A 10,403-nucleotide genomic window follows, 5' to 3' on the forward strand; every position below is an offset into this window, starting at 1 on the left:
GTGCGTTTTCGGTGCGGGTCACGTCATAGTATGTATATTCGATAGCAACGGTGCGGTGCTTGTTCATTGTCTACAACTCGTGTTATTTTATTGAAGAGACTTTCAGCCCTGAGCTGCATCGCATCTTGAGGAATTATTCTTAGCACAGAAGTCTACGGTGGTGTGAAATGCGCAATGTTTTTAAACGCATGTGCATAATTCACTGATCTCCTGCTTTTTTTTTTTTCTTAAATTGCGATATTTAAAGGTAATTGCAATCGAATAATCTCGTATAAAACCAGTGAACTTATATATAAACTACGGAAAAAAACACGTAGAAATCAAAATCTTGAAAATTGGGTAATAATCCATCTCAATCTAAATCTAAAAACTATAACAACAGGTCTCCTGGGACAGCAACTTTTTCATATGGACTGATAAAATAAGCTCACGCTTATTCACGCCATGCCACCTTGCAAATGGAGAATGATGCCACGCTGCTAGGTCTTATTTAGACTATAACATAGCATCAAACACCATTCCTAGTCATTTATTTATGTTGGTGTATCAAATAAAACGATATCACATCCATAAAGCCCCTCGCCGATTGTACTGCAAACAGAATGGCACTGACAGCAGCTTGACGCCCTGATAAGACGAACGTTCGCTTATCGTATTTTTTAGAACGCCTATAGCTTATTTTTTCACCTCTTATCGACCAAAAGTGTGAGTACCAAAATTTTACATTTAGATTTTTTTTAACAATTAAAATCAGTGTGAAAATGAACATCAATATAAAGAAACTTGTGGCAAACAACACGACTCAACAAAATACGAGATCCTCCCAAACTTCTAAAACCTCAATAACACAAACGACTTCAACGCGATACGTCAGTCGGTCCAGTTCATTTATGACGAACGACGTAGCAATTTCCAAAATTAAATCATCAGCATCTTCCATACGTAGCACCTACGAGCCCGTTTACATCCAAACGAGAGGGTCACAAGCATATGGAATAATAAATCCAAAAGCCTTCGACCGATCCTCACAGAATACACCTTCCTTAGCGGCGAGAACAGCTCTCACAAACGGAACCAGTGAGGAAAAAAATCGATCCCAATCTGTGATCAATTCAGAGCGATTCGCAACATTAAGCAACCCAACTCGGTTGACAGTACCAACCCCTACAGGCAATTACTCAATTGCTCAAGATGCTAGACCTCTTTGGGACCCTTCTACTAGTGCAGCTCCAGGGTAAGTGATGCTTTTACTTATACTTATATTTCCCAAACTAAAAATGATTTTTAGCGCAGTGTGCTTAATTTGTTCGTTGACGTACGTATTTGTAACCTTGAAGGTAGATAAATTACTTCTATAAACAAAGAACATCTAGCTTTATGTGGATATCGACGATAGTTCAAAGTCTCTTTTGAATAATATCGACTCTGTTACTCACAAAGAAAACCAAAAGCACAATAAAAATCAAGTCATCTTTAATTATAAATTATGATGTTACAATTATAAAAAATGTGCATCGAATTTCTAATGAACGCATTCCTTCTATTACAGGCCATCAAATCATACATCTGTGGAGCGGTACGACCTGAAGGATAAAGCATATGTACTAATTTTCCATCACATGTTCAAAAATGATCCCGAACTACATCGAAAAGGAAGTGAACATGATATAAAGTTGATCTCGGATTTTTTTAAAAACCATCGTGCAGAAGTACCTAGCCCCTGTGAGGATTACACGGTCCAAAAGGTCGAGAAGAAAATGACTGAAAGTATGACAGTAATATAAAAATAAGTCGAGAGGATGAAAAACATAATGCTTCTTTTTTTCAGTTCGGAAAAAAAGCTTTAACAACTATTCTTGTTTGATAGTGATTATTATGAGTCACGGAGGGCAAAGAGAAGACATAAGAGCAAAGGACAAAACGTACAATTTTGAGGCGAAAATTGTTGAACCGATATTGATGAATGACTCTCTTAAAAACAAGCCGAAGCTGTTTTTCGTGCAAGCCTGCAAAGGCGGTGCCATTATGGAAACGGACTCCCATCCCACGACTACCAACAAGTTCGATATGTTGAAGTGTTACAGCACTTATGAAGGTGAGTTTACGGGAATATTGTAATGTCTTATGTAAAAGAGAAAATCATTACCGCTCATGTTCACAATTAATATTTTATTTGTAGGAACTGTATCCATGAGGAACACTCAAACAGGTTCGTTTTTTATTCAAACTTTGTTCCGAATGATTGAAGAAAATGCAGACAAAGAGATAATCGACATAATGACACTAATTAGGAAAAAATTTTGCAGTACAAGGTTAGTATGAAATTGAGCTTTCCTCAATTTATAATATAATTGTTTTCATTTGTTTTAGAGTTCAACAGGCACCAACCGAAACATCTACGTTGACAAAAAAGTTCTATTTCAGTGAATTAAAGAAAAAATAATGACACAAGTTGTGTAAGATTATATTTCAGATTTACTTAAAAAGTATGCAAAATTTGCGATTTTTCACGACATTAACAAATAAGAAGTTACGCATATCATTGCAACAATGCAAACGAAAATAAAGTTACATTGGAGCTGGTATTTAAAAAATGTATATTCCTTATTCATCTTTAACTAAACTACCAAAACAAAATGTAAAAGCAGTGACAAAAGTCTTACTGTATTCAGCACTTTTTTTTCACTCTATTTGTTCCAAATTCAACATAAATTTCATTTAATTTGAACCGGGTGCTCCAGCTACTACAGTAACATACCAGCCATAATTGTTATGATATATATCTAACAAACTATGCCAGGAACGCGCCTTTGAATTGAATGATGTCTTGTTATAATGAACATTATTAAACATACTATTTTACAACGAACAAAAATGCTCTTTAATGTGACAAATCACTCTGTATTCCTTCCATAAATGGAGTTTAATATACTTGTATAGAGGAAAATTCATAAACAAAACCTTAGCTAGTTAGACAGGGACTTAATTCAAACTAAAATCATAAAAATAGAGATATATAAATAATATAATGTTAACAAATAAATAAATAGGGGAAATAGATGTAATGGCGGCCTAAATGCCCCTAATTTGGGCCCATACATAAATTCAGCAATTGACTAAATTTTCAGTAGCGACCAAAAATATCTATTAGTACCGTCCAAGATAAAAGTTATAAATAGCAAATTTTTAGCGATGGTTCCAATCTTAGATCCATAGACCAACATCAGAGCCATTTCTTCTACTTAAACTAGGTTTAATGCAAAATTAAGCTAAAAGGAAAAAGACGGCTAACGACCAAATTAAAAGATTACAACACACTATGCAGGTATTGTACACAGCTTCAACAACACGACACACCCACTACACGCTGGTAATTATGGTAGCAGTACTGCCTGATGAGTGGATGCTACCTACAACAACCACAGAAAAAGGCCTATTCGCCAGTTCCCAAGGATTGCAAGCCTATATGCTCGGTCACTTGTTTGAGCACCAGAAAAGTATCCAGACCTCAGCTCTCGAAGAAAACTTTAGTGAAGTGGTGGAAAAGTTCTGTAAACCACGATCGACTGCCATACTTGAAATAAAACGGTAAGCGACACCGTCATCACATAGACGAAGCCGCACAATGCGTCTGCGAATCAAGGCTCCACCGATGGTAATCCCGTCGTAACACGTGTCGGCGTGGAACCATCTACTTCCCGTGGAACCAGACAAGTGCAATCTGGCAATCGTAAAAATCGACACGATCGGCGCGAACCATCCCACTAGATTTGGAGAAGCCAGATCCGCGTAATCGACGCGAACGGCGCAATCAGGGCATTCGAAACGATCGGCGTGAACGACAAGGAAGGAGACAAAAGTCTGTAGCATCCAACCAGGCACGGAGTCCTCGTGCCAGCCGTGACGCAACCAGCCAGCTAACGTTTATCGACGAGCTCGACACTGACACCGCACACAAACTAAAACCGTGAGTAGTATTCCTGATAGGAAAATATAGGACTGTTAGGGACCGTCACGGCCAAAATTGCAATAAATCGCCATCCATAAGCAAATTATGTGTCTTGGTTTTTCCTCTATTTTCGCAAATCTCGGCGGAATAAAGCCGACCCAGAGTGTAGTTAGAGTCACTTGAGGGCTGAGCTGGATTGTTACATAAAAAACGTTTCTTTTAGAGGTTAGTCAGGGATTAAATATAAAAATATATTTCTAATGTTTTTTTGTAACCCAACCTGGCCTACATTTGATTGACGACGAATAAATAAATAAATATATTTAAGTGTTTTCACATTGTTCCTGCCATGGCAATTCAGTATTTTGAACAAGTTTTCTACACCTGCATGTCAGTATAACAATTGACACCTTAAAACTAAAAACTAAAACTAAATCTTATCTAAATTTCAAGGAAATTAATTTTTGCAATTGAGGACTGCAACAATGTTTGCCTGAAATGAATAACCATTTTGTCGGACATTTTATCTAAAGTCCCAACATTCGATATTCTATGTACCTCGGTAGTACTGTACCAGGGAGGCAAATTCAAATTCATATTCAGAACATTGATCTGGATCCTTTGAAGTGATTTTTTCCGAGTAATGCAACAACTGGACCATATTGGCACAGCATAAAGAATGGCCAGTCTAAAAACATGTTCAAATATTAGAAGTTTATTCTTCAGGCAAAGTTTGGATTTTTTGTTTATAAGAGGATACAAACATTTTATATATTTGTTCCATTTTTCATGAATGCCCTCAATGTGATCTTTAAAAGTTAATTTTTGGTCAAGTATTAATCCAAGATATTTCACTTGGTTTGACCAGGAAATTGGAACTCCGTTCATAGTGACAAAGTGACTACTACTAGGTTTAAAAAAGGAAGCTCTAGGCTTATGTGGAAATATTATAAGTTGAGTTTTGGAAGCGTTGGGAGAAATCTTCCATTTTTGTAAACAAGAAGAGAAAATAACGAAACTTTTCTGCAGTCTGCTGCACATAACACGGAAATGCCTGTGTCATCAGCGAACAAAGATTTGTGGCAACTCTGAGGCAAATCAGGGAGGTCCGAAGTGAAAATTTTATACAATATAGGCCCAAGAATGCTACCCTGAGGAACTCCTGCTCTAACAGGTAGTCGATTAGATTTGGAATCTCGATAATTTACCTGCTGAGTTCTGTCAGTTTAATAATTTTGAACTGATTTCATAATATTGAGTGGAAATTAAACTATTTCAATTAAGCAATCAAACCTTCATGCCAAACACTGTCGAATGCTTTTTCTATGTTTAGAAGAGCAACTCCAGTTAAGTAGCCTTCAGATTTGTTTGAACGAATTAAATTGGTAATTGGAGTTCATGAGTAGTTGAATGCCCAGACAAGCAGAATGTACGTATATTCAAAGTTGTTTTCGTGATATACAAACATATATACAAACAAGCAATTCGTATACAATGCAAATACAGGGTGCGTTACGAATTTTTGCAGTAAATTTCAAATAGTAATTTCTCATGCTTGTGCATCATGATTTAGATATATTTGGCAGCACTGGATAGTTTATACTGTTAGGTGTAAGATTTAAACAAACAATGTTGAGTAAACGTAAAGATGTCGAAACAAGAGAGCAATCTGTTAGCCGTTGTCACTTTGTTGCGCGCCGGAATATGCATGAAAGAAATAATTCGGTCGGTAAATGTGTCTGAAAGAACAGTGTATAATATTAAAAAAGGCTTGGGAAAGTGATAAGACGGAGCACCTGCTCATACTGCTAATAAAGCACAGAAATGGCTTACGGAAAATATTTCGTAAATTTGGGAGGAAGAAATTTGGAGAAATTTGGCCCCCCAACAGTCCTGATATCAATCCGTTGGATTATTTTGTATAGGGCGTCGTCCAACGGGATACCAATAGAACCCCTCACACCACACTTAAGTCGCTAAAAGCTAAAATCAAGGCAGTGATGACGTCTATGGATCGAAACATTTTAAAACGTGCATACTGCAGTTTCCGGAAGCGTCTAACTACAGTCGTCGAAAGGGAAGGCAATTTTTTTGAATAAATTTACTTACAACTTCCATATGTTGCGAAAGAAAATAAATCGCACAAAATTCATTGCTAGAATAACTAACTGGTGTATTTTTTCTCAAATATGCCATTTACTGCAAAAATTTGTCACGCACCCTGTAAATGGCTTATGCGTCCAAAAGTGGAGGCCATATACGTGCATATTTTCATTTAATATTAAACGAGTTGATTTAACATCATATACGATTTAATCTGTAATAACAAAATCCTTGTGAAAAGTCTTACGATGTAATCCGATTTATTTTGTGATACAGTACGAAGGAAAAATGAGTCATCGCATATAGTTCAAAAATTTGCATTCTATACGATTTAACTTAAACGTAATGCGAGGTATGCCATTCTTATATGCGATTTTGACTTAAACTGTAGCAATTTACGATACTGTCTGAACATTGTTATACGACTTCTGGTTATCTGGGTGCCCTTAGCAAAATTTAAACTGTTCATCTGCAAAAATCGAGTTCGTTTTGATGTGAAGCATCATTCTATTTAAAATTATCTTTTCAGAAAGTTGAAGAAAGCAAACTTATTGGACGGTAGCTAGAAGCTGCTGGATTTTTATCCGACCTACAAATTGGAACAACTTTTGCATTTTCATTTTCATGTATCAGGAAACTATGCCCAATGGAAGCATCTGTTAAATAATATTATCAAGTAAGGCAAGGTACTCTCTGGGAGTTTTTTGATGATGATATATAAAATTCCATCATGATGGCACTTTCATGGCAAGATCGCGTGTTCTTTGATATTGCCTCCTACGGACATTTTTCAGATGGATCAAGAGCTGAAGATCATCTTCTTTTATAATTGAATCGAGTTTAATCTCGCATTTTGGTACTGAGGCAGCTCTTGCGTCAACTATCAGAAGAGGGATCAAGCGATTGCCCCTTTCTTTTGCGCTTAGGAGCCATGGCGGCAGAACCAAGTTTCCCCAAAACTTCCCAGCAGATAACTTTAAGAATCCCAAGGAGCGAAGAGAAATTTTCCAAGATTACCTCGAGTAGGGTCCAAACAAGGATCGAAGAGGAATAAGAGTCAAACAAGATAGAAACTTTACAGGTTGAGCACTGAAAACTGCTGTTTAGATTTGTTGTAGCTTTAGGTAGCAGTAACACTTCCTTCTGCAAAAAGCAAATAGATCCGCACGGCAAGCTAGGGTGGTACGGTTTGTGTATAGAGGATTTGTTTGGACAATCTTAAAGGTCATAGAAATACGGGAAAAGCATAAAACTTATATTTAAGTGCTATCAATAATTTATTTGAGACTCATTAGTACATGTAAGCAAGGGTTTATTCCCCGCTTATTCCATAGTGGACATATTACTTTATTTTATTTTAAAATTTTTGTCTTCATTTAACATGATATATGGTTTGTAAGTTGTTAAGGCATAATATGTTGATTACACAGTCGCGATCCTTATGAAATTTAGCTCGTCATAACTATTTGATGATTATTTTTTTTTAAAGTGGGTGATAAACGCAACCCTCGATTAAGGTTGGGTCGGCGTTCACCGCTCAAATGGATGTTAAAAAAAAGTTATTTCGTTCGACAATTATTAGTGCAATAATGTGTAGAACGTTGCAAAACATTAGCAGACATGTCGCAGGGTAAAGGGTGTCCACGATGAAATTGCCACACACAAAATTGATTCGCAAAATTCGAGTTTTCATCCGATTGCCATCAAATTTTCAGGGATTGAGAAATAACTATTAAACTTCATTTTACCATTTTACTCGTATTTTATTTACAGTCCATACGCAAATGCCCGCACCTTGGCCTTAACCCCGGCCATAAGATTCTGCACAACCTGTGAATCAACCGTTTTTTGCATGTAAACCCATACTTTCTTCAGTTCCTCGACTGTCTTCACTACCTTAGGTCGTTTAAGAAGGTGTTGCTTCATAATCTCGATGGGGCGGAGCTCCGGAGTGTTGGGAGGGTTGAACATTTTCGGCACGAAATTGACCTTATTGTCCGCATACCACTTCAGCACGTCCTTGGAGTAGTGGCATGAGGCCAAATCCGGCCAGAAGATTGTTGGGACGTTGTGGGCCTTCAGGAGAGGAAGCAGCCACTTCTGGAGGCACTCTTTTATGTACACCTGTCCGTTCATCGTGTCCTGGGTCACGAAAGGTGCACACCGCTTCCCGCACGTGCAGATGGCTTGCCAAACCAGGAATTTCTTCGCAAATTTGGACATCTTCTGAGTGCGGACATGCTCCGGAACGCTGAACTTATCCTTGGCCGTGAAAAACAGGTTGCCGGGGATCTGTTTGAAGTCGGCCTTCACATATGTTTCGTCGTCCATGATGCAGCATTCAACTTTCGTCAGCATGTTGAGGTACAACTTCCTGGCACGGGTTTTGGCGGACTTGTTCTGCTTCTCGTCGCGATTAGGGGCCTTTTGTACCTTGAACGTTCGAAGCCCAGCCTTAGTTTTGGCCTTCTGGACAAAACTTCGGCTTAGGTGCAGCTTCTTAGCCACATCCCTAACGGAGGCGTTCGGATTTCGGTTGAAGGCCCCAACTACGCGGTTGTGATTTTTGGTGTTGTACGGAATACTTTTTCCTTCACTTCTGGGCTTCCGATCGGTGGTCAACCGTTCCTCGAACCGCTTAATCACTCGCGACACCGTGGAATTCGCGATTCCCAACGTTTTAGCGATGGAACGATGCGAGAGATCCTTGTTCTCGTGATGAACGCGCAAGATTTTATCACGCATGAGCTGTTCTTTCGACTCCATTTCCGCGAGTTTTGATCACAGGACTTTAAAACTTGCAGGATGTAAATAATGCACTATGAACTAAATCCACCCAAATTTTCATTAAATTCTACCCAACGGTTAAAAAGTTAGAGTAATTTCATAGTGTGGCAATTTCATCGTGGACACTCTTTAGATGTTGTTTTAGCCTGTAAAACGTATTATTTTGTAAACTTTTTCAGAAACATTTTTAAAAAATAAAAAAGAGCGATGAACGATGGTTGAGCGGTGAACAGGCAGCACACGGTACATCAAGAGCTTCGCACAACGAGCACAACGATATTTCTGTCGATCTCAAAGACTTTCCTCTTTATTTTTAAAATAAAATTTAAAGCATAACAATCACTTCGCATTTTGACACATAACAAAAGTAGATCATGTCAATGCTAGAATTATTCCAGATTCTTTTCATATCATTGGCCACATCTTGTTGGAACTTGTTAAATGAATCATTGTAGACTGGACATGTGCCACAAATTTTAAAGGAATCTCCATTATTATTCCGATTATTTGCCCAACTTTAAAGGGGGCAGAGCAATTTCAGGGCTGGTAGCGAGCCACTTTTTAGTGGCTACGTCACTTTTTTCAAGCCAGTCACTAAAAAGTCTCTTTTTTAAGGCCAAGTCACTAAAGTCACTTTTTGTTGTAATCAGTCACTATTTTCTTCTTTTTTTGCGTTTTTTGGCGTAAAATCACCTTTCATTATCTACAGGGTGTCTACTTATTTTTCTAAATAAAATAACCTGAGTTTTCCAGGTTTTTTAAGACTTAAACGGACTAAATAGTTGTCAATCGAACTTGAGAAATATAGAAAACATGAGGGGTATTGTGCAAATTTTTAAGAAGTTCTAAGTACCTCAGAAAAGCTATATCTAGAGATTTTTGGGAAATTTCAGATCTGAAGAGCAGTTTCCGTAGTTTTAGTCCAGACCTTTGGAGTAGTTTAAAGATCTATAATCGGTAATTTTAGAAAAAAAAATCAGGATAGTTCCATGATACGCTGAAAAACAAAAAATCGAGAACCCTTAAGATGTTCCAAGTATTTCAGGGAAGTACAGAGGCCTTCAGAGAATTTATTAAAAAACTTCATAAATATTTCAGAAACTTCACAGAAGTCCAGAGAATTTCAGGGAAATTTAAAGGTGTTAACGGGAATTCCATTTATCTCCGAGCAGCAGAATCGAGATCTTCAATAGAATTGAGAGCTTGAGGAAAGCTTCGATAACATCAAGACAGATTAGAGAATCAAAGGGCAGTTCAAATAATTTCATGATAATTTTAGAAACCTTAAAGAAGTTGCGAGAAACTCAGGGAATTTCCGGAAAGTTCAGCAAAGCTCCGAGAGAATTTCTGAAACGGGATAAAAATTATATGAACATCTGAAAACGTGAGAGTATTTGAAGCATGTTATATCATGGAGATTTCAAGAACTTAAAAAACGCGAAAATTTAGCTTAATTAATTAGAGAAAATTAACGAATTTCCATTATTTAAAAAATGCAAAAACTTTTAGCAAGCAGTGATATCTTCAAGAAATTTCAGAGAACTTCTAATAAATGTAGATACTT

At 37.3% G+C, this 10,403-nt stretch overlaps 1 protein-coding gene across 1 annotated transcript; it reads left to right on the forward strand.

Annotated features, from left to right (window-relative positions):
* The first annotated feature begins 217 nt into the window (after window positions 1-217).
* LOC135707041 (caspase-1-like) lies at window positions 218-3,004 on the forward strand. The gene is made up of 6 exons (XM_065228764.1): window positions 218-247; window positions 755-1,234; window positions 1,550-1,767; window positions 1,829-2,095; window positions 2,180-2,312; window positions 2,371-3,004. The coding sequence occupies exons 2-6, from the start codon at window positions 762-764 to the stop codon at window positions 2,441-2,443; spliced, it is 1,164 nt and encodes a 387-aa protein (XP_065084836.1). The 5' UTR covers window positions 218-247; window positions 755-761; the 3' UTR covers window positions 2,444-3,004.
* Window positions 3,005-10,403: the final 7,399 nt, after the last annotated feature.

Source organism: Ochlerotatus camptorhynchus, unplaced genomic scaffold (genome assembly GCF_037179485.1).
Source record: "Ochlerotatus camptorhynchus isolate MF236.1 unplaced genomic scaffold, CSIRO-AGI_Acam_v1.1 ptg000302l, whole genome shotgun sequence".
NCBI lineage: Eukaryota > Metazoa > Arthropoda > Insecta > Diptera > Culicidae > Ochlerotatus > Ochlerotatus camptorhynchus.